General features: G+C 45.9%; 1 protein-coding gene and 1 pseudogene across 11 annotated transcripts in view; both read left to right on the forward strand.

Moving 5' to 3' along the window:
- Rere (arginine-glutamic acid dipeptide repeats) overlaps positions 1-24,087 on the forward strand; it is a 329,621-nt gene that overhangs the window by 208,068 nt on the left and 97,466 nt on the right. For all 11 annotated transcript variants that reach the window (XM_087660099.1, XM_087660101.1, XM_087660102.1 and 8 more), the window contains 3 exon segments: positions 5,066-5,114; positions 14,402-14,526; positions 15,531-15,630. In XM_087660099.1, the coding sequence (XP_087516225.1) occupies positions 5,066-5,114; positions 14,402-14,526; positions 15,531-15,630 (274 nt within the window).
- Positions 9,690-12,989, forward strand: Lyrm1-ps1 (LYR motif containing 1, pseudogene 1; annotated as a pseudogene).

Genomic DNA, 24,087 nt, shown 5'->3' on the forward strand with positions numbered 1-24,087 from the left:
ACCTGCCAGGGGAGCCCAGCAGTCTGCTGGGAATGCTGTGTGCTGGCCACCGTGGCCACCTGTGCGCATGGGCATGGCCTGGGTTCTTGCTCACTAGAAATAGAACAGGGCAGTGTGCTGTGTATGGAGAGGATTCAACTACAAAAAAGTGTGAAAGCAAATGGATGGAACCGCAAGATCATCCTTTTAAGTAAAACAAGCCAGTCTGAAGAGTACGTATTACATGTCTCTTCTCCAAGATTACAATGACATGAAATGGAGGACCGACTGCCTGGGAGACAGGACTTGGGGAGAGCGAGAAGTACACACAGCACACATGGCAAAAGTGCTTCAAGGAGGTCCTTCACTTTGCACACTTACTGCCTGCCAGTTAAAGCTATGAACTGTGCATTGGTAAGAGCCAGTCTGCTCTTGGGCATGGTGAGGAGCTGAAAGAAGGCTTGGCTCCTATCTTCATGGTGATTTTTCTCTTCAGAGCAGGGCAGGGTGTTATTTGTAACTATTCCAAAGAGTCCTGGTTGATAGAGGCCGCAGTGAGCTTTGCAGATTGGTCCTGTTGTGACTGATGGCCATCACAGAGGGCTAAGAATAGCAGTGACTGCAGCAGGCCTCTGTTGACTTCATGCCAGAGCTGTTCTCCTGTTTCTATAGCTCAGTTATTTACCCTTACAAGCTGAGGGGAGAGAGAGAGAGAAAGAGAGAGAGAGAGAGAGAACGAGTGCAAGAGAGAGCATGTGAAGACTAAAACGTTAGAGTCGAGTTGAGTCGCCATCCTGTTTCAGGAGTGTGAATGGTTGGCCCTGTGCGGTAAATACCCAGAGTGCAGCCCCTCCCTCCCGCTTCCCTTTTTGGGATGATGTCCGTTCTCAGGCCAGCCCTCGGGTGGTGCAAGCCTGTGAGCCAGCGACCAGATCTTTCTGTAGCTGGTGGTTTCCACCATGCTTCCTTCAAGCAAAGACTCTTCTCCCTTTTGAAATTTAGATGCAAGCTTTCTCTGCCTCTTTCTGTCCACTCCCTGTTTACTTCTTAGACTAAACTGTCTCCATGGTAACAGGTTACTTTTCAAAGGGAACATCTTGTCGTTTTATTTAATCCATTGCAGCTGAAGAGAGCTGAAATATTAAGTTGTAGTTGCTATGGATACTGCTTTGTTACATCAGTTTCTTTTGTATCAGATTTCATCTACAATGAATTTCTTTTTTCTTTTTCTTTTTGATACTGAAAAACAAGCACAGTGACCTACGGTCCTCCTTTTTGTTTGGCTTCAGCACCTGGTTGGTTTCTCAAATCCCAACCAACGTTTGTCAGACAGTAGAGGTTGACAGTCAGGTATTTTTCAAAACATAGATAATTTATATTAGCTATAAGAGAAATTCCCTGTGCTAGGAAAGACAATGGTAGCTTTTTAAAATTATGACCATACAGATGCATATTAAGCCGGATGCATGGTATTTTAGTGTTTCAGATCACAGGTTCCTAGGAAGAAGAAAATGGAAGAAGTCAGCGGATATCATGGAGCTGGCCTATAAATAATCCCTGGAAAACAACGTCAGAATTGTCAGCTCGAGTCCAGTATGGACTGCACAGGAAGACACACACAAACACACACACACTCACACACACACTCACTCACACATACTCACACACACACTCACTCACACATTCACACACACACACTTCGTTCTGGGGTTGACTGGAACAGTGACTGGCTCAGCATCTGCAGCACACCTGCAGGCAGTGTCTGCTACTCAGCCGCGCCCCCCCCCCCCCCCCCCCCCGGGTCTGCCTTTCTGTCTCATTTCAGTCTATTTGTAGCACATCTGTTGACTTTTTAAAAATTTCAGCTCCCGAATTCAGAAAGCAGGGGCAGGTAGATCTCTGAGTTTGAGGACAGCCAGGACTACACAGAGAAACCCTGTCTCAGAAAACAAACAAACAAACAAACATAGAGCCATAGAACCACAAGCAGAAGTGCACGCAAGTGTGGGCTCATGTGTGCACACATGAGTGCTTGTATCTGTGCACCTATATCAGGGTGCAGCTGTTCTCCTCAGAGTGGCCCTCTTCAGTCCTCTCAGTCATGCAGCCCTTGTCCTAGGGGGTTCTATCCCATCCCATGCCATACCTACAGCCACTGAGCTTCCTCCTCATCACGAAAGTTATATTGACATTATTTTTTGTATGTGATTGGGTTTCTTTTTACGTTTTAAAATTAACTTTACACACATGTAGATCAGAGTTGGGTCTCTCCTTCCATCATGTGTTCCAATTCAAGGCACAAGTTTGGTGGCACACTCCTTTATCCCCTGACTGTTCTGCAGGCCCCTCACTTAGAATTTTTTTCAGATTATTTTGTTTGTGTGTGTGTGTGTGTGTGTGTGTGTGTGTGTGTGTGTGTGTGTGTGTATACATTCCATACATGGAGGCTAGAGGACAAATTCGAAAGTTGAGTCTCTCTGTGTACCATTTGACAGTTCAGAAGATTATTAGTAAGTATTTATGTTCACATTGCACACCAGCCTTCATGTGGGAACTTCAGTCGGCAGTAGGATGCTTGCCATTCCAGCAGTAAAGCAAAACAGAAACCAAAACATTGCACACCGTCCTTACAGCATCAGCTAGTGTTGGGTCTGGGTGTGGTATGAGAGTGGAAACAACAGGACAGCGCGCACGCGCGTGATGGTAGCACTCCTGGGCCTGGGGTTTGAGACTAGGTATTGAGATTCTGCCTCAAAAGCAGCAAATGCAACAAGCCGGATAGCTATTGAGATGTTTCTGTCCTGTCCAGTTACATAACTGTGTGTGTGGCTGTGTTTCTTCATTAATTTAAATGCGACCGTAGCAGCACAACAAATATAGGAGCAGCTGCTGCTCTGAGGTCCTACAACAGCTGGATCCTGAGGGCGCCTCTTGTCGCTCTTGGTCTTACCCTTCCGAGCAAGGGTCCTCTGAGTAATCATGGCTCACAGTGATAGCCTTGACCTCACAGAGATCTGCCTGCTGCTCCTGAGTACGTGGATGGTGGGTAGCTTGCACAGTCATCAGGGAACAGCACAGGTCGATCGCACAGACACTCCAGAGTGTCAGAGATGGAGCTGTAGATCCGAGTCACCAGAGAAGCTCTGGTTCAGACTTTCTGAGGTGCAGTAGGAGCTCCTTGCAGGCGGAAGGGCCGTGGAAAGGCTGTGGCAGGCCAGCTTAGTCATGGCTACCTAGGAAATAGAATCGAACATGTTAGGGTGGGAATAGTGGCTCCAGAAGTGAAAAAGCAAACAGCCTGGGGTAGTGGTATACACTCTAGACTCAGGGCCAGGCAGATCTCTGGGTTCCAGGCCAGCCTCATCTACACAGTGAATTGCAGTCGAGCTGAGATTACACAGAGAAATCCTATCTCCCAAACCAAAACCAAACCAAGCAGTTAGTTTTAGAAAGTCATTTTGACTTGGACTGTTGAGTTCTTGACATGGTTCTTGAAGCAGTTATTCGCTAAATAATCTATTAGAAAGTCCGTCTAAAGCTTCTATGTCAAAAAGGAAAGCGGATGCCTACTCTAACAAAGTGAGCTCTGTGTGCACGGTCACCATGATAACCCCTTTCTAGTCGGCCTGCTTCTGTTGCACTGTTGTGGTTTTATCCTCTTGATAATGCCCACCTTCTTCCTTGCCATCTCCTTCAGAGGTGTCCAGTGCCCTCCAGGCTGAGTGACTTGGTTGTGTGTGCCAGGAATAGGGACACACAGGATGACAAAACAACAGCAAATGAGCAACTTCGCCCCCTCAGTCAGGGATTGTTGAGCTGTGGGAGGTGTACATCTTGTTTGCACCACAGCACATTGATGTAGCTCACACTGCAGAAACATGCAGTGGAGTCACAAAACAGCTTCTGAAAATTATTGTTTTATGTAGGGCCCTGATCATGGCTAGTTTGGGCTGTATGCAGCCTGTGGGCAGCTGGTTGGACATTATTGGAAGCATGGCAAATGCCCTTAACTTTCCTTAACTTGAGGTTTCTTCTGGACTGGCCTGTCTTATGTTCATGATAATGGTATCTGGATCTTTTCTGGTTGGATTTCTATGCCACCTCCCTGCCAGGTACTTTCTAAGAATCTTAGCACTGGGACTACATTTTTTATGTTATCTTTACTGTCCTCTTGCCCCTTGTCATTGCTACTGCTGACCCCCCCCCATCCCCACCCCCAAACAGTTCTCTCGATGAGAACGTTTCTTGGAGTGTAAGAAAAAAGTGAGGCAGGCCATGTAGCTCTCTTGGTAAAGCGTTTGCCTGGAATGCGCGGTCCCTGAGTCTGCTCTTCAGGATCTTGTGCATGATGAGACACTGCGGTTTTTGTTCATTGTTTGGTTTTGTTCTTATGTTTGTTCATTGTTTTGTTCATATGTTTGTTTTTTAAGATGTTCTCTGTGCAGTCCTGGAGCTCATTCTATAGATCATGCAGACTCAGAGGTGGGATTAAAGGTCTTTGTCAACACGCATGCATGCATGCACGCACGCACGCACATACGTAATCTCAGCCCCCAGGAAGGAAGAAGAGATCAGAAGTTCAGACTCCCCTGATCTACATAGTGGTAGTAAGGAGGTGAGAGCCAGGGCTTCATGGAGATGCCTCATGCAAGTGCTACAGGAGATAAGAAGATAGCAGAAGAGGCTGCAGTCTTCAGAAGGATGGGAGGTTAAGGACATTTGCTTGTAAGCCTGCATGGCTGAAACAGTGTTAGAAACAGTGAGGGACTGGCTCCCTTTTGTGAAGTCTTTTTGGGGCTGGAGAGAAGGCTCAGCAGTTAAGAGCGCTGGCTGCTCTTCCTGAGGACACAGGTTCAATTCCCAGCACCCACATGGCAGCTCACTGTCTGTGGCTTCAGTTCCCTGTCCATCTGATGCCCTCTTCTGTCCTCCATGGGGACACATATCCACATAAGTAAATAAGCAAGTATTAACAACAAAAAGTTGCCTTTTATCTGCTTGAAATGAGTTACTTTCCTTGAAAAAAAAAATCTTCAAATGTTTACATCAAAACAATCATGTTAACCTTCTCTTCTCTTCACTACAGGAGGCTGAATAGTACCCAAGGAGAAATTCGAGTTGGCCCTAGCCATCAGGTAAAATAACTTAATAGCTTTTTATTTCCTGTTTTTCAGTTGCATCTTCATTCTTTTGAATAGCATCCTAAGAATGGTTATTGATATGGAGAATTTTCTATTTCTTTTTAAATCCAGAGTTACAGGTTTTATGAGTCTCTCTGTGTCTCTGTCTCTCTCCAACACCCTTTCTCTCTCTCTCTCTCTCTCTCTCTCTCTCTCTCTCTCTCTCTCTCTCTCTCTCTCTCTCTCTCTCTCTCTCTCTGTGTGTGTGTGTGTGTGTGTGGTGTCCCTGTGACAGTTTTTCACAGGCCCTATGCTTAGTCTGACAGCCAGCGGGCTTTAGCAGTTCCCCTACCCTGTCCCTGCTACAGGGGCAGTAGCCACACCTGGCTTTTATGTGGCTCCTGGGAGCTGAAGCGAGGCCTCCATGCTCATGCAGTGAGTGTGCTCTCTCCTCCCATCCTGACGTTCTGATTGTGTTGGTTTGAGACAGTGTACTGCTCTGTAGCTGAGTCTGGCTTTGACTCTGTAGTGTACGTAGAATTGCACTTCTAACCCTGCCTCTGTCTCCTCAGTGCTGAGGTTACAGGCATGTGCACTACATCCAGCTCAGGGGTCTTTTCTCCTGGCCAGACTACCAAGTATTAAAACATAAAAAGCAACTGTGGGAAGATGGGATGATGGACAGGAAGAAAGTGAGGATAGTCTGGCAGCCTTCAGTTTTATGGAGTGTTATAATGAAACCCATAATTTTATACCATAACTTGAAGGTTAATAATAAGAAAAAAAGAAATAAAAAAAAAAGGTTTCCAGCACCCAAGGGACAGAAGTAGAAAGATCTCTGGATTAGAGGCCAGCCTGGTCTATATAGGGAGTTCATGGACAGCCAGGGCTCCGTATTGAAACCCTGTCTCAAAAAGTAAAATAAAAAAGGCTGCAGAGTTTACCCATGTTAAAGGTTATAGTTCCATAACATTATAAATGTGTTGTCATTGTGCACCTGTCACAGACCCCATTTCCAGAAGTTGTCTCAGCGGTTCTGTCATGTTGACCCTCTCTGTCCATTAAGCAGGAACTCCCTCTTCTCTTGCTCAAGTCTCCAGAGCCACTGCTCTCCTTGTCAGAGAGCTTGACTGTCTTCTTCATAGATGTGGAATTATACAGTAATTTATCCATTGATGAACATTTAATTACTGTGTACTTTAATTCAAAGAGCTAGATCCTGGTTAAGAGCATATACTGCTCTTCTAGAGGACCCAGGTTCAGTTGCCTGGCACCCACATGGTGGCTCACAACCATCTATAGCTCTAGTTCCAAGAGATTTGATACCCTTTTCTGGCTTCTGTAGGCTCCAGTTTCACATATACTGCATATTTGCATACTGGGAAAAGTACTCACACACATAAAATAAAGTAAGCAAACTTTATTCGAAAGGACAGTGTTGCTCAGCGGTGGAGCACTTGCCTCGGGTGTGTGAGGCTCTAGGCTACGTTCCACTCCCACCACCACTAGAAAGAAGGAGAAATATTCTAGCATGCTTTCCTTCAGAGACAAGATGGCTGGTACTTTTCAGATGGATCTTGGGTGAGCTGTGCTCTGGCATCCGTTTCGTGCACTAAGGTTCCTCTGCTTAGGACTCTGGTTCCAGTTAGGAAACTCTGATGGGGGAGCACTCTGGCCACCGTGGTTCACATTTCCTACAGGGCTGTCCTAGTCAGTGGAGACCTGGCCTTTTGTAAGCATTGCTGGCGTTCCGTGTTGCTATCCTCACTAGTCTGTTCTCCATAGATGGGAGCTGCATTCAGTGGTTTGACATGGACATGTGTTGGGTCATGTGCCCATTGTTAAACTCCAGGGAAAATGGGCATATTGTGATGACCCTGGCCTGTCACTTGAGTGGACTGTGTGTTGGAGAGATAGCCAATGTGCTTGAAATCACAGTCACAGCAATCCTTGTGTGGCCACAAAGGATATAGATGTCTCTTAGTTGTTCTCTTGTTATTTGGTTGGTTGGTTGGTTGGTTGGTTTGTAGTTAGATTTTCAACATTTTTGTATGCCACATACATTTCTTCAGAACTTATTTTAACTCTTTGATGAGAGAAAAATAAAGAAAAATTAAAGACGTTGTCTTAGTCAGGGTTTTTTTTTCCCCCCTGGAGCTGGGGACCGAACCCAGAGCCTTGCGCTTGCTAGGCAAGCGCTCTACCACTGAGCTATATCCCCAAACCCTCTAGTCAGGGTTTTTATTACTGCACAAAACACAGGACCAAGAAGCAAGTTGGGGAGGAAAGGGTTTATTCAGCTTACACTTCCACATTGCTGTTCATCACCAAAGGAAATCAGGACTGCAACTCAAGCAGGTCAGGAAGCAGGAGCTGATGCAGAGGCCATGGAGGGATGTTACTTACTGGCTTCCTTCCCCTGGCTTGCTCAGCTTGCTCTCTTATAGAACTCAGGACCACCAGCCCAGGGACGGCACCACCCACCATGGGCTGGGCCCTCCCCCCTTGATTGCTAATTGAGAAAATGCCTTACAGCTTGGTCTCCTGGAGGCATTTCCTCAAGTGAGGCTCCTTTCTCTGTGATAACTCAGCTTGTGTCAAGTTGACACTCAAAACTAGCCAGTACAGACATATTTATCAAAATGCAGAAACCAACAGAGGGACAGTGTTTCTAGATGTTTCTCATTTTATGACAAAGGCAGAAATACACAGTAGCAGGGCCTTTAATTTTGGTCTTGTTTGAGGATAGTCTTCCTGGAGTGGGCTATTAGGTGGGCCTGACCAGGACAGCCTCTGGACTGTGGATTTGTGGGGGTGGTGCCCAGGGCCTTGTACAAACTCAGTAATAAGCTTTCTGCCTATGACCTGCATTGCTCTATCCCTAGCTCTGGACTAGAGTTTCTGGACCTGGAACTTAGGATGTAGATTAGGCTGGTCTCGAACTCACAGAGATCTGCCTGGCCCTTCTTTCCACGTGGGGAATTTTAAGGTATGCATCATCATGTCCTGGTAGTAGTGGTGGTTGGTGGTGGTGTTGTTGTTGTTATAACACATGTGGGTATGTACACATGAATGAAGTTGCTTTTGGAGGCCAGAAGAGGGCCTGAGATCTCCTGGAAATGTACTTATTATGCAGTTATGATCTGCCTGGGAACCAAACTTGAGCCCCTTGTTTGATTTTAGAGGGTGGACAGCTTGTCAATATGTAACCCAGATTGACTCTGCCTTCTGAGTGCTGACATTGAAGGCATGCACTATTGCACTGTAAATCATCATTGGGCTGTGATTTCTTTCTATTTACAGTTCTCTATTTTGTACATGCACGAGAGAGCACATACATGAATGTATGTGCATATGCATGCATGCCTGTGTACATCAGAGGACACACGAAGGAATAGATTTTCTCCTTCTGCTCTACTCAGGCTGTCCTACCCTGCAGCTGTGCTTTGAATCCAGGACCCGGTTCTCTCCTCGTGCCTCTCATCACCCGCCCTTTCTCCTCTTCCCCTGTGTTGGACTTTCTGCCCATTTTCTCTCCCACAGTTTGTTTCCAAGGTGCAGCATCTGCATACTAGACTTTGACTTAAGATTTATTTCCTACCCCGACAGAAAAGGTGACTGCTAGGGGAGGATGCGCCTAAAACCAGAAAGAAGCAGATTTACTTGGCTTGGGTTTGTGTGCTTTCATTTAAGAGTCAAATGTACATTCAATATCAGATCTGGAAAAAAAAATTTTTTTTTTAAGAAATATTTTGGAGTACCAAAATCAAATTACCTTCTGTCTTAGGGTTTTACTGCTTTGAACAGAGACCATGACCAAGGCAACTCTTATAAGGACAGCATTTAACTGGGGGCTGGCTGACAGGTTCAGAGGTTCAGTCCATTATCACCAAGGTAGGAGCATGGCAGCATCCAGGCAGGCACGGTGCAGGAGAAGCTGAGGGTTATACATCTTCATCTGAAGGCCGCCAGTGGAAGACTGGCTTCCAGGCAGCTAGCTAGGATGAGGGTTTAAAAGTCCACACCCACAGTGACACACCTCCTCCAACAAGGCTACACCTTCTAATAGTGCCATTCCCTGGGCCAAACATATGCAAACCATCACACCTTCTTAAAGTTTTTAGCTTTTTTCTACGGTAGATAATAACATTTTCGAAGTGGGAACATGAGGCCGCCTCCTCATGTCACTAAACTTTGCAGCGTTGGTGAGCCTTGTTCTGTAGGCTCTCCCTCATGCTACCTCCTACCTTTGGTAACTGAAATGCTTCACAAATCCAGCTTTTTAATTACAAACAATGCAATGATAAAGAAACCCTCTTATAAAAGATGTAGTTATAATATCTCACACCAAATCAAGTAAGTTCTGTCCTGGGGTTGGGAGATGGCTCTGTGAATACTTGCCATTTGACTGGCTAGATGGCCTGACCCTGGTGACATGGCAATCCTGAGCACTACATAGTGGAAGGAGAAAACTGACTCCTGCGTGCTGTCCACATGTACCCTGCGGTACACCGCCACCCTCACCAACACAGAAGTAAATCAGTTTAGTTAAAAACAAACACATACCAACTCAGTGCTTGTCCTGTAACCATGGGAACCAGAGTCCATGGCCTGTACTTCCTGCGGAGGACTGTAGAGGTGAGGTCCCCAGAGCAACTGCTTACCAAGGGCAGTCATAATGGCCAGCTCTAGGTTTGACTGAGAGATCCTGCCTCGATTAATAAAATCAAAAAACTACTGAGGAGGATTTCCTCCATCAACCTCAGGCATCTCTGCATGTTCTCCCACAAACACACATGCAATAAAATGCATACATACAGATGCACACCACAAATACAAAAATAAAACAGTAATTTCTTTTTTAAAATACTTGTTTTCAATTTAGAGTTATATGCTTCTGTCCAGGGGACATATGTATGTGGGTATAGTTGCCCCAGGAGACCAGAAGAAGACATTGACTTCCTCTGGAACTGGAGTTACAATTAATTGTTCACTGCATGGTTTGTTTGCAGAGTGTTAGAAAATATAATGGGGTAAGGGGATACCTGGTGAGCCCATGACAAGGTGTGCCCCTGGGAACGTACGCCAGGCAACAGATCTGGTTATAAATGGGGTTTATTGGGGTGAGGGATATGGGTGAGGGCCTGGAGAAGCAGGGAAGTGGACATAAGCTAGGCAGACAATTCATGGTAAAGCCGTGGGGGCAGTGAAGTGCAGAGAAGGGGGGGGGGGCAGGAGAAGGAAGGATGGAGGAGGTAGGAAAGGGGATGATGGGCAGGCAGTGCTTTAGTAGGCAGCCCACACCTGGTATACCTGGATGTACCTGGTGGCATCTCCTGAGAGCCAACACGAGTTACTGAGCTCTGTCTTCTGCAGAAACAACATATGGCTATTAACTGCCGAGCCACCCCGGGAACCCCAAGTCAATAAATATCTCCAATATTCAATACTCTCCCACTTCTCCCTCCCTTATTCCTCTTCCCCTCTGATATATATATTCTCTCTCTCTCTCTCTCTTTCTCTCTCTCTCTCTCTCTCTCTCTGTATATATAAAACTATATACGTAAGTTCATTTTGGCACTTGTAATTTAAATTGAAAACTTTTAACATTCTATTAACCCTGTTTTTCTTTCATCTAAATCTGTTTTCCCCATGTATGGTGACATTGTCCTAATTGCTTTTGTCCCTTTATCTTATGGCCCAGAAGAACAATACTTGCACTGCTGTGGCCTCTTCCTTTTGCGTTCTTTGTTCCTGGGATCTACTTTGCCACTGAGTTATGCTCACAGTGCTTGGAAGCAGTGTGCTGTTAAATTTTGTTTGCCTTTCGATTATATTCCATGAGGCCTGAGGGCTGTGTAGTAAATTAATGTTTTAGCATTACTTGAAATAGTTCCCGAGTAGAACTGTCCAGTCTGTTCTTACATTTCCTTTAGAAACTTGGTGATGTTCTTCTTCCCGCTTACCTTTACTCTCTCTCCTCCTTCTATATACATAGTAGACAGTACTCACTCTCTGGGCTTCCTTCCTTTCTGTTGCTCTCAGAGCTGGTCTGTCCTCCAGGTTTGAGCGCCTCCCTTTTTCCACCCTGTGTGGTAGAGCTTGTCTGAGTTAGGAGCAGTGCTGCCATGCACGGCCTATGCTTAGCCAGTTCACCTTGTCCTATGTCCTCAGAAAGAGTCCTGCCTTGAGCACTATCCCCAATCACCTTCCCCTCCTGAGTCACTGTGATAGAGTGAACCTCGTTACTTATCATTAAAGCCATTGCCATTTCTTTCCCTTTGGACCACCTGGTCACTGTTTCTAGTCGCACTCTCCCCAGGGGTCGGTCCTGTTCCCCAACTATAGTACTTTCTAATTAATTTAATAGGGGTTGGGGATTTAGCTCAGTGGTAGAGCGCTTGCCTAACAAGCGCAAGGCCCTGGGTTCGGTCCTCAGCTCCGAAAAAAACATAAAAAAAAAAAAGAATACAGAGTGTCTAATTAATTTAATAAGGAGCCATTGTTACATCAGCTCACCCTAGGACCTGGCCTGCGGGCACAAAGCCCAGGTTTTCCATATGGGGACCCGTCCTGTTCTCATCTTACCCCAGTGTGTCACTATATATTAAGTAGAATTAATCATGGCACCTGTAAGTGATGGGACAGAGAAACTACAGAACTAGACCACTCTGTAGGCAGAAAGACTTATCAGGGGATCAAACTACCAAGGCTATCATAGGGTGGGGGTGGGCTGCAGAGAGAAAAGCAAAGTGGTAGAAAAGCCAACCGATTTTCTATGGCAGAGTGGAAATCTGAGCTGGTGCAGGCTGTCTGCACTGACCCAGAATTCTAGGTCCTTAAAACGCTAAGCTAAAGGAGACCCTGCGGGATTCTCCAGTCAATAGGAACCTTTAGGCTCGTTTACCCATAACAGTCTTGTTTGCCAAGACAGAGTCCTTTTGTTTACAACCAGCCCTGTCCTTGGTGGGTGGGTGGTGTTGACAGCACCCAATAAGATGCTATGAAGGGGAATGCTAATGGGGAAAAATCACTACTTTGCTTAGTATAGTGCCACACTCCTGTAATGTCTGCATTTGGCAGAGGCAAGACCCTGCCTCCAAACCAGTCAGCCAGCCAACCAAGATATGGGGAGATGAGAGTTTTATAGGAGTTTATGTATCTCAGAGTATCCAAAACAATGCACGTGCACATTCTGTATTAACCTTCAGTCGTATTCCATACTTTACCTGTGTCCTGGATCATGCCATATGGTGGCATCACTAGACAAGAGTGTGGATGCTTTTAAGGCAGCACTGAGGAACAAACCCAGAACTGCCTTAAAACTTGAATAGCCAGCATTCAGAAACAGAAAATTAGTCATTAAAGTGAAGATTTCCGGTCTGAAGTCCTTTCCAAGTGGGTCCAAAGATGACAGAGCAACCTGACAAGAAATCCTCGGCCTCTACCGGGAAGCGTTTTCAGGCTTGCACAGAAATGGCAGGCAGCATCAGGGCAGATGGAGGACAGCATCAAAGAGAAACAGCACACACTCAATGAAGCCCGGGCACTGTTCCAGAAAAGCATCTTGCAGTCCCAGACCTGATTAAACAATGTATAGGTGAGTGCACGGCCAGAAGTGAGACTGGATCATTCCCGATTCCTTATCCAAGACTTGTCTGTCCATCTACCTCTAATGGGTCTCCCCCCAAGAGGCTGGGTGGGGACTTCAAACCCAGAAGAAACTGAGAAAACTTTGCCAACCAGCGAATCTGAAGTCTCAGGATGGAAGTTTCCTAACAAAGAGGACACTTTACTTTTGGGAACGGTGATCCAACTCAGTTTGAATGTAAGCAAGACAATATACCCTTCTTGAATAGAAGCAAAACTTCTTCCTTCAGACCTCCAAAATTGGTCTTCCCCTGTGACATGCAACTCCAGGCTTCCCGAGGGTTTTTCAGGATCTTGCTGCTGCTGGAGCTGATGACATTAACCCTAGAGGCCGTGGACTTTTACGTCTTCACTGACAGTTCTGGGAGCTGTCCGGCCAGTGGAGGGAGGCTGAAGGCAACTCCTAGGGCTGCCTTTCAGTGCACATCTGATGCAAAGGGATCGGCTCGTTGCTGCAAGTTCACATGGCTCCAAAAATCACATGCTCCCAAAATACTTTCTAGAGGTTTCCCACAAGTTATTTTCATTTGCTTAAAACTGGCATTCTGTATGGGGGGAAAAGTGACGATTTCCTTATTGGGAGTGGGAGAGACAGAGTTCCTGAAACGAGGGTGTCCTCCTGGCTGGGCAGGTCTGCTCCTGTCTTTGCTGTACCGTGTTCTCTTCCCTCTACACGCACATGGCTATAAGCAACCTGCCTACTGAAGACTGGCATGTGGAGTTTCATTTCATGTGCCTGTTAGACTATTTCAGGTTAATTGCATGTCTCTGCTTTTCCAGCGTTTGCTTCCACTCTGAGGGTCTGCTCTTTTCCACGTATTCTGTTCTAAGCTCTATATGAGCGAGAGCTTTTCAACGTCAGCAGAGTGTAAAATATCAGAGCACCATGCCCGTGTTTATCTCTGCTGACATAGGAATGTTGGGTAACATTCCTTGCAGGTGTCTGACCTCTCCCAGGCCTCTGGTAGCTATGGCAGCCTCTTGTCCCTGCCTGCTTACCTGCCCGCTTCAGCACAGTGCAGGCGGGAGTCCTGATAACTCAGTCTGGCTACTCATCGCCTCTGTTATTATTTGGGGTAATGTGTAACAGTGATGCCTTGTTCTTCACATACCGTTCGCCTCACTTTGCAGAGTCAGAGCAAGTCAGAGTACTCTCCTCTCCGAGAGCTCCATCCCATTTCTTGACAAGCAGCTCTCATAGTCCTCAGCCATGCTGTTTCCACCATTTACATTAATGAGACTGTTTCTACTGTTAGCTTCAGTAGCTCTGTTTTATCTTAACCATGCACATAACCATCCTTAGGTGCAGTCCCGTGAGTCGCCATGTGTCTGGCTTGTGAGTGTGTTTGTGGAGATGTGTCTTGGTTTTCTTCAAAGCTGTCACTCACTCGGTGATGATACTTTGGTGTTTGTTTGCTCCATTTGTGTGTATGTGACCTTTAGATCACAATTCTGTCAGCTTTGCAGCCGCTCACTACTCCTTCAGTGCAGTCTCGATGTGACTTCAATGGTTCAGTTTTAGTCTAGCTTTCCTGCTGCCCAAGGAAAGAGGCTCAAGAGGTGGACCAGTGCACCAGGCCCAGAAGATGCTTCTGTGATAACTTTTTCCAGTATCCTACCTTGATGGTGACTTCTTCATCCCTGTCTTACAGGCCAAACTTCCAGATTTGCAGCCATTTCCTTCTCCAGATGGTGACACTGTGACTCAGCATGAGGAACTTGTCTGGATGCCTGGAGTCAGTGACTGTGACCTCCTCATGTACTTGAGGGCAGCAAGGTAAGGGGAGATTAGCCCAGGCTTTCTGAATTAGGACAGGGCGCCCAGACTGAGTATCCGTAAAACGTCTCCCTACCCTCCTTAGTGGGGGGCCTTGTCTCACTCTGAGCATTGCTCTCTGCCCTAGTGGTCCTTCATACCCGACAGACATAGCTTCCCAGCTTCCCTCCTCTTGATACAGCTGCACACCAGGCCTAGACCTCCTCAGAAGGAGCCTCTTCAGCCATCTGTGTGATTATCAGCACCGCTCACTGCAGTTGCGAGAGTCGTTCACCTCACTTTACTTCCTGTTCTCTGTACTGTGCCTCTCGATGAGCGTCTGACCCCAGCTTAGGTTTGTGTGGCTTCTCTACACGGGAACATTCATCTGTGGTTATCCTGTAGAACTCAAACATGCCAGTGACAGAGCAGAAACTTCAGCCCCTTCCTGCCGGAGTCCAGGCAGAGCCCCCTTAGTAGTGATCTGGGGTACCCCCCGCAGCCTCACCATGTGCAGTGAGAATTGAAGTGCATAGCTTGGGGTTGCTGCTCCGTCTTGGCTGCGTGCAGTCCACAGTGCTGCACAGTGGCGCAGAGAAGAGACAGTGTAAATGAGCCAGGTGACTGTCGCATGCCCTTGTCTCCTCGCTGTTGTTTCGCTGAAAGGCAGTTGGTATGTAGATGAGAGCAGTTGATTCCGCCTAGTGTCCAGGGACTTGGAAGTCCTTAGTGCCTGGTAATGGTACATGTGGATACTTTAAAAATAACAGTCAGGGGAGGACTGTGAGAAAGAGAATTTTTCATGTGTTCAGATTTGAAACCTAAGGATGTGCAAAACAAGAGAAGTAACACAGACCTGTTGCAGTCATACTTCTGTCCCTAGGGAGGAAGGGTTAGACTGACATAATGTGCATGTAATAATGGAATCTTCCCGAAGATGTACATGTAAACAAAGGACTAAAAATCACTGTGTATTCGAATGTTGATGTGTGCTGATCAAGGAAACTCCATCCTTTTCCCCAAAGGAGCATGGCAGCCTTCGCAGGAATGTGTGACGGAGGTTCCACAGAGGATGGCTGTGTCGCAGCGTCTCGGGATGACACCACTCTCAATGCACTGAACACAGTAAGTCTCTGATGTCACCTTAGAGAGCACAAGAGGAGCATGCAGCAAGGTGTGACAAAGCTATAGGGTACTGTGGTGTTGCTAGGATACAGAAATGATACTGGCTCTGCAGTTCAGAGTCCTTGCTTATGCAGGAGCTTTGAAAGTCTCTCCTGTAACTCCTCCCTCCCCATGACATACCCTCATATATAAAAATAAATTACATAAAGAGACATAAATTAGAAATTAGCAGGAGAATTTTTGGTGAGATAGCTCGGCACCTAGAGCACTGATGCTCTTGCAGAGAAGCTGTGCTTAGTCCCCAGCACTGGCATGGCTTCTTATAGTAACTTTAGTTCCAGGAGGATCCAAAGCCCTCATCTGATCTGACATGACATCTATGTGCTCCTGCATACACATGGTGTGCATTCATATACTTGGGGTTGCGTGTGTACATGCACATGCGTGCGTGTGCGCACACACACACACATACACACACACGAAAAAAATTATTATTGCCTTAGCCACTGGTCTCTGAGATTGTAGGGAAAGACTTTGCAACTCCAGGTCTGTATCTTAATCTTTCTGACCTCTAGGATTATGAGACGCTTCAAATGGGTTCCTAGTAACAAATGTCTTTCCTGAAGCCTCCTTCATTTGGGTCCTGAATGCACCGATGATCTTTGGTCATCTCTACAATACCCACTGAAGGAGATTCTGCTCTTGTTACCTTAAAAAAAAGTAAAACCAGCCAGGTGTAGTGGCAGACAGCAACACTGGGGGAGGAGGCAGAGGCAGGCAGATCTCTGACTTAGAGGCCAGCCTGGTCTACAAACCAAGCCCCAAAAGAGCCGTGACTACAGAGAAACCTAGTCACAAAAACAAACATTTGTTTATCCTGTGGGGAAGGAACAGTGTGCCACCTGTGCAGTTGTGGAGGTCAGAGAACATCCTACAAGAGTCATTTCTCTCCGTCTACCTTGTGGTTCCGGGGATTAAGAACGCAGATGATTGACTAGGTGGTGGCGGTGCTCTCCTTTAATCCTAGCACTAAGAGACAAAAGTAGGCGGATCTCGAGCTTCAGGCCAGCCTGGTCTGCAGACAGCCCGGCTACACAAAGAAACCCTGTATCTAAAAAACAAATACATACACACACCACCACCAACAAGCCCCTCAGATTATCGGGCTTGGTAGCAAGTTCTCTTAGCTGCTGAGCTGTCTTCCTGAGCAGGCATTGAATACTGGCCATAGGAGTTTTACTCACCTTTTTAAAGCACAGGAATCTAAGTTTAGAGAGGTCAAGTAACAGTCTAAGGTCACGTGAACTCGATTTGAGTGCAGAGCTCACGTGCTGAGTCTCGTCTAACATAATGCATTAAGGTGGCTCGTTAGTGAGTTCCCAGCACCCACACCAGGTGACTCACACCTGTTAGCTCTCAAAGCCCTGGACGAGGCCCAGCTGAGGTGCCTGTTAACCTAGTAAAGCAGATGCTGGCCACTTTCCCAGCTCACCTCACCCCACCCCTCCCCAACTCTCCTTCCCAGGTGCCATGTTTCCCTCTCCCCTCTCTCCTCTCATGGTCCTATTTAGTCCAGACCATGGTCAGCCTGGACTTTTCCTCTGCCTGCCTTCTTCCCCTGTGTACAATAAACATCGTCTCCATCCTTTTGGAGAGCTCATGTCCTCTTTTATTTCGTCTTCTTAGTGAACATGGAAGGGTCTGAGAATCAATGAAGGAAGACCCCAGGCTTGAGTAGTATGCACAGACCAAGACTGTTGACTCTGCAGAGACAGCCGGCATGGCTGACTGAAGCCAGTGAAGGGTTTTCTAGTTGTGGTTGGGGCACCTTCATCAGGATTGGTTAAGCTTACGGTATGGGATATTTGTTTATTTGTTCCTACTTCAGGGGAAAGAGGGACTTTTTGTAACTGTCGTCAGCCCTGGCCAGATGTTGAGGCAGTTGTTGATTGGCTGCCCCTTGTCTGCAGTTATTCTGAGAAGCCTGAGCTGTCCTTCTGGGAAGTGAAAGCTTACGGTCCAACATGTCTGCCTACTCTAAAATGAAGTGAGTTAGGTCCTCTCCAACAGTCGTGACTTTCATGTATGTCCAGGACACATAGGCAGACAAACAAACACACTAATAATAAAGAATCGTATGTACCTGTGTACTTCCTCATTAATTTAATATTAATGTATATATAAAGAAAAACTCTTTAACCTGCAGGCAGACCTGGTGCAGGAGGAAGAGCTAAGAGTTCTGTATCTTGATCTGCAGGCAGCCGGAGACTGTGTGTCACACTGGGTGGAGCTTGAACTTAGGAGACCTCAACACTTCCTCCAACAGGGCCACACCTATTCCAATAAGGCCACTGCCTCCTAATGGTGCCACTCCCTCTGGAGCATTCAAACACAGGAATCATTTGTATTCAAACCTGCATACAAAGTTTCTCCCCATTTCCCTGTCTGTCCTGGAACTTTGTCTGTAGAGCAGGCTGGCCTTGAACTCAGACATCAACTTGCCTTTGCCTCTGCCTCCTGAGTGCTGGGATTAAAGGTGGGTGCTCCATCTGTGTCTGTTATCTGAGCTTCCTTGCGTTCTCCTGGAATCACTGATGATTTTGGACAGCTTCCAGCCTATGCCGTACAGAGTTGTTGTTTAAATACACTGAGAATTCTTATCATGAAAGGGTGTTGATTTTGTTGGCTGGTCATTTTGTATCTGATGAGATCGTCATCACTTAGTGGCTGTCCCGTTTTGATAGGCTGGAAGACATTGCCTTCAAATGGTGATGAGCTATTCGTCAATAGAATTAAACTTTCTCAGCCCTCTTGTCTCAGACCACTTGTTAATATATGCCTTTATTTTTTCAAGATGGGGTTTCTCTGTGTAGCCCTGCCTATCCTAGAACTCGATTTGCAGACGCAGCTGCCACCTGCCTCTGCCTGCCCACTGCTGAGATCACAAGCGTGCCCCACATGCCGGGCTGTTTGTCAATGTTTCCCTTAAAGAACTTCATATATGGCTTCATGAGGGATGTTGACGGAGAACCTTCATTTTTGTGTAATAGTGAATCTGTAAAATAGTTTTTCTTACTGCTAAACGTTTGTAAGAACTAGTAAAGTCATGGAATCTGAATATTTTTTTATGAATCATTTTAAAATTAAGTAGGGCCGCGACTTTGAGAGCAGTGAGCGTGGGGCAGCACACGCTGGAGACCATGGTTGGAGGCAATGTTGGAAGGGACGGTGGGAAGGTCCAGGCTAAGGCAGTGTCTGACTCAGAGAGCTGGGCTCCAGTGTCCTGGGGGCCGCATCCACAGACACTAAGACTTGCACCTCAAGCCTTAGATGGGTGGGTGCCACCGCTGCTGTGTACAGTGCTGCAGTGCAGTTCGGGAGCACCTCACCACTCAGGCAGGAGTTGGCAGGTAATGCTTCCAAAGATCTCAAAGTAAATCACACATCAGGGCTACCATAGCCAAGGGCAGTGTGGTCTGCACATCCACAGATCTCTGACTGGAAAGATGGGACAGCAGAAAACTGCTTAGGAAGTGAGTTCAGCAACCTCTCCCTAACCGGCTGGACCTGGGTGTGTGCAAAGCATGGACAGTTGCTATAGACAGGTAAAAGCCACATTTGTTTGTTTTTGGACTCTCGAAGTTTGATAAGCCCCTTCCCTGTGGTCACAGCCATACATTGATTGGCCAGGTTTCTCCCTGTGCTTTATACAAAAATAGAATTGATAAAATAATTTTTACAAAATAAAAAAAAAATTAAGTAGGCCTGTGACTGCCTCGGTGGGTGAGGCATTTGCTGCCAAACCTGATGACTTGAGTTTGGTTCTTGGGGCTCACATGTCAGGAGGAGAGAGTATGCTTCTTCTGTAAGGTGAAGGATTCTGACACCCAGGCGTCTGTGTAGGCATCTGTGCTGACATACGATACACAGATGTGCTCTTGCGTGCACAATAAGTAAATAAAATTGAATGTTCTTGATTTTAATTTTATGGGGATTGGGGAGATGGACTTAGCACTCGCTGCTCTTCTGGATCACAGGCTTTCAGTCCCCGATGTCCATACCCCAGTTCCTGAAACTTAGTTCTTGGGGATTTGATTTCCTCTTCTGGCCTCAGGTGGCGAGTGCACACAACACTTAAAATAACAATAAGGGGCTGGAGAGATGGCTCAGTGGTTAAGAGCACCGACTGCTCTTCCAGAGGTCCTGAGTTCAAATCACAGCAACCACATGGTGGCTCACAACCATCTGTAATGAGATCTGATACCCTCTTCTGGTGTCTGAAGATAGCTACAGTGTACAAACATACATAAAATAAATATTTTTAAAAAAGTACCTTATATAAAAGAAAACAATAAGACAATCTAAAGAATAAAATTACAAATAGATACAGGTCTTACTTCATGTTGGTCAGCTTTAGTAATATGTAAGTCTGTGTTTTTAAACATTTTGACTTATTTTTCTCTAGTTCATTGAGTTTAATTTTTAATGTCTATAGACTTTCTAATTGTCAGCCTTTCTGTCTTTTCTGAGACCTTGACTTTGTTTTCTCTGGATCACTGTAAGCAGAGATTTATCAAATCGGTCTTTTGAACAGTAGCTTTTGACTCTGCTGTTACTCTCCACTAAACTTGCTTCCTTCAGCTGGATGTGTAGTCTGGCGAATTTCCACATATTGGGTGATAAATAACTGCTTTTATCACAGATTTCTGTTTTCTTTTCCTGCTTTTGCTTTCATTATCTTGCTTTTCCTAATGCTTTTAAACCTTTTTTTTTTTTTGTATTTTGGGGGTGCATGTTCAAGATAGGGTTTCTCAACCTTAGCTGTCCTTGAGCTCACAGAGATCCCACCTTCCCCCATCTCTGCCCTCTCTGCCTCCTGAGGAGTGCTGGTAATGATTAAGGGCGAGCTCTGCCCTCGCCTGGCTCTCTTAAATTATGTGCAAGTGTACATGGGAGCACGCTGTCTTGAGAGGCTAGGGGACTGAGTCCTCTGCAGATGGACCTCAGAGTGGTGTGGGCCACATGATGTGGGTGCAGAGAATTGTACTCGGGTCCTCTGTAAGAGCAATGCATGCTCTTGTCCAGCAAGCTCTCCCTCCAGCTCCAAGGTCTCATCCTTTGCAGTTTGTTTACTGGTTTGGCATATGATTTATGTTCGGTAAAATGCCTCATACGTTTTTAATTCTAGTGTGTGTGTGTATGTGAGAGAGAGAGAGAGAGAGGGAGAGGGAGAGGGAGAGGAGGGGAGAGGTTAAGATTGAAGGGCAGTGGTCTAGAGGTGTTATTCAGTAGGTAAAGACCCTGAAGGTTTGCCCTCCGACTCATCTGTCTCATAACTGACAAGATTATTGATTGGTACAGTATAGAAGGCCGGCCCAAATAACAGTCACCATTGTAACATTCTTATTGCCCCTGTTAGCACCTCCCTAGACCCTGCTCATTTTCACAGTGTTTTGAGGTCATGTTTTGGGCACATGGACCTCTGTAGTACTGTGGTGTACTCGCTCGTGTGCTTTGGAGGGGTGAGTTCTTTGTACCCAGTACTAACCTTTGTACCTTTGTCCTGGTGTCTCTTGTGTCTGATGTTCATATAGGCTCTCCAACTTTCTTTGCTGTTTTCATCTTTCTCTAGTTTCTCATTTTGTGTCTTGCCTCTGTAGTTGGTTTGTTCTGCCTGTTCTTAAGGCAGAGCACCACTGCATGTCCCCATCTGCCTTGCGGCTTTCTGGGTTGTCTATGCCAGCCTCCTACATCAGTCACCCAAATGTTGTGAGTACCGTGTGCTGCTTATAATGACTTTGAAGTGTGAGCTCTGAATTCAGGATTGCTAAGTTACTGATACCTTTAGAAGTGTTTCTTTATGACCTAGGTAGTGTTAGTTTGTGTGTAGATGTGCGACATTTGATGCTGTAAGCATAGAAGCGCCTTCTTATCCTGATGGGTTTGATTCAGCCATCTCTGCTGCTGCCCATTTACAAAAGAGATCATCTGTTATGCTGAATTATTTTTACTAAATCGATACTATGAGGCTCATAGTATCTTCCTTTAATAAAATAAACTTCTGAGTAATTTGTTGCCATTTTTATGTTTACCTTTTCTTCCAGCACTCAGCGTCTTTTATTTTTTAATTTACATAAGTAAAATTTTATAGCCATGCAGCAGCGCTGTCATCCCCACCTGGACAGCTTTGCTCCCTGAACTGTGACTGGCTGTTAGACATGTGGATGAAGCTTTTACATAGTCCAAAGAGCTGTGTGTGTGTGTGTGTGCGTGTGCGTGCGTGCGTGCGTGCGTGCGTGCGTGCGTGCGTGCGTGCGTGTGTGTGTGTGTGTGTGTGTGTGTGTGTATGTTTGCTTGTTTACTCACGCACACCCACAGCTCCAGCAAAAGCTCAAAAGCTCCCATTAGCTGAGTGGTGTTTCATCTTTGATCACTAAAGGAGTTAACAACCAGTTGTTAACTAATCCTCTTGTTTTCTGAGCCCTACCCTGCTTCCTGGTGGGTACAGGGGAAGGCCAATGCTGGTTGTATGGTTGAATAAACAAATAAAGCTCCAGGCTATGTCAGAGTTGATCCTGTAGATCTTTGGATTATGAAGTTGGTTTGGCAGAATCTGCATATGAGCCAACCAAAGAGCCCCCCCCTCATTTGACCCTTTGTAGTCTGAAAAATACATCTATAGAATTTTCCTTAGAGAGTTTCTAGTCTTTCATCTTAAATGTACGACACTGGCATCTCCCAGCTTGTATTAGCTTTGCAGTGCTGTGAACAGACACCATGACGAAGGCAACTCTTATAAATGTCTCCCTGCAAAGGGAGTTCTTTTTTTTTTTTTTTTTTTTTTTTCCCTTTTTTTTTTTTCCTTCCGTTGGAGCTGAGGACCGAACCCAGGGCCTTGTGCTTGCTAGGTAAGTGCTCTACCACCGAGCTAAATTCCCAACCGAAGGCAACTCTTATAAAGGACAACATTTACTGACAGGTTCAGAGGTTCAGTCCATTATCATCAGGGTGGGAGCATGGCAGCATCAGTGGCCTGGGAGGAGCTGCAAGTTCCACCTTTTGTTCTCCAGACTGCTAGGATGAGGGTCTTAAAGCCCAAGCCCACAGTGACACACCTACTCCAATAAGGCCACACCTCCAAACAGTGCCACTCCCTGGGCCAAGCATATTCAAACCACCACAGGGTTGTGGCTATTTCTTTCTTTCTTTTTTTTTTTTTTTTTTTTTCTTTTTTTTGGAGCTGGGGACCGAACCCAGGGCCTTGTGCTTGCTAGGCAAGTGCTCTACCACTGAGCCAAATCCCCAACCCGGTTGTGGCTATTTCTAGTCCCAAATAAGGTACCACAAGAGGCCCTTTTGTGACAATGTGTGAACAACTCTTCCTCACTTTGATTTCATGGGCATTCCCTAGTAGTACTTACTGCCCTATCCACACAAGGCAACATGAAGTTGCTAGTCATTGCTAACTTGTGTTAATGTAGGATTTTGGGGTGGGGAAGTGATTTGTCAAAAAGGGTAGTGAAAAAAGTTAACATGCTACATCTTTATTATGCAAATCCAAAAAACTTGAGGACAGTAACTCATGCAGATCAATGCTGATGAGCCTATGTGTATGCAGCAGCAGGCTGTGCAGCAGCAGTGCAGTATGTGCAGGGCTGTGTGCTGCTGACAACAGGGTCAGTGCGTGCAGGGCTGTGTGCTGCTGGTCACTCCTTTGAAGAGGGTGTGGACAGACGCCTTGTAGTTGGGGTTTGTGGTATACCCAAGACCTTCTCAACTGATTGTCAGCACATTAGTGTGTACATGTCAGCCTCTTTCATAGGTTATACTTTGACCTGTTGGAAACATTTTGAGCTTTAGTTTTAAAAATGAAGTGAATAGAAATTTACTATTGTGGTCAGGCTTGGTGGTGCACATGCCTGTAATTACAGCCTGAATACAGAGGCAGAAAGATTTTTTGAGGCCAGGTTGGAGTGAGATGTAATAAGCAAAACTTAAAGGGATTAATAGGAATAAAGATATTTACTAAACATAGCTACTTTGTAGTCAGACATAGTTGTAATGTTGTCAGTAAAGACATTGTAATGTAAGTGGTATCTTTTACTCTTGGTCCCAATTAAATAAGGGTGGATTTAAATTCAGTGTTGAATGTCTCCATCTTTTTTAGGCAGGCTATAGCTTTGCTTATCTGGACTGATTTCTCTGGCGTGGATAGGAGGATCATAACCGCCCACATTGATACTCGTGATACCATGTTTGTCTTGTGATTTTTAGTCTCTGTCACGCAGGAGGCTCACTGGGCTTTGCCTTTGTCTTGCTCTTTGCATGGCTCCCCACAGTCTAGGTCCCAGCCCTACTTTTCATATGAACTTCCATCAAGTATGTTTTACCCCTTTCTTTGTAGGAGGTTGGTAGGTGTTTGTATTCTATTGCTACGATGATATACCACGACCACGG

Source organism: Rattus norvegicus, chromosome 5 (genome assembly GCF_021556685.1).
Source record: "Rattus norvegicus strain SHRSP/BbbUtx chromosome 5, alternate assembly SHRSP_T2T, whole genome shotgun sequence".
NCBI lineage: Eukaryota > Metazoa > Chordata > Mammalia > Rodentia > Muridae > Rattus > Rattus norvegicus.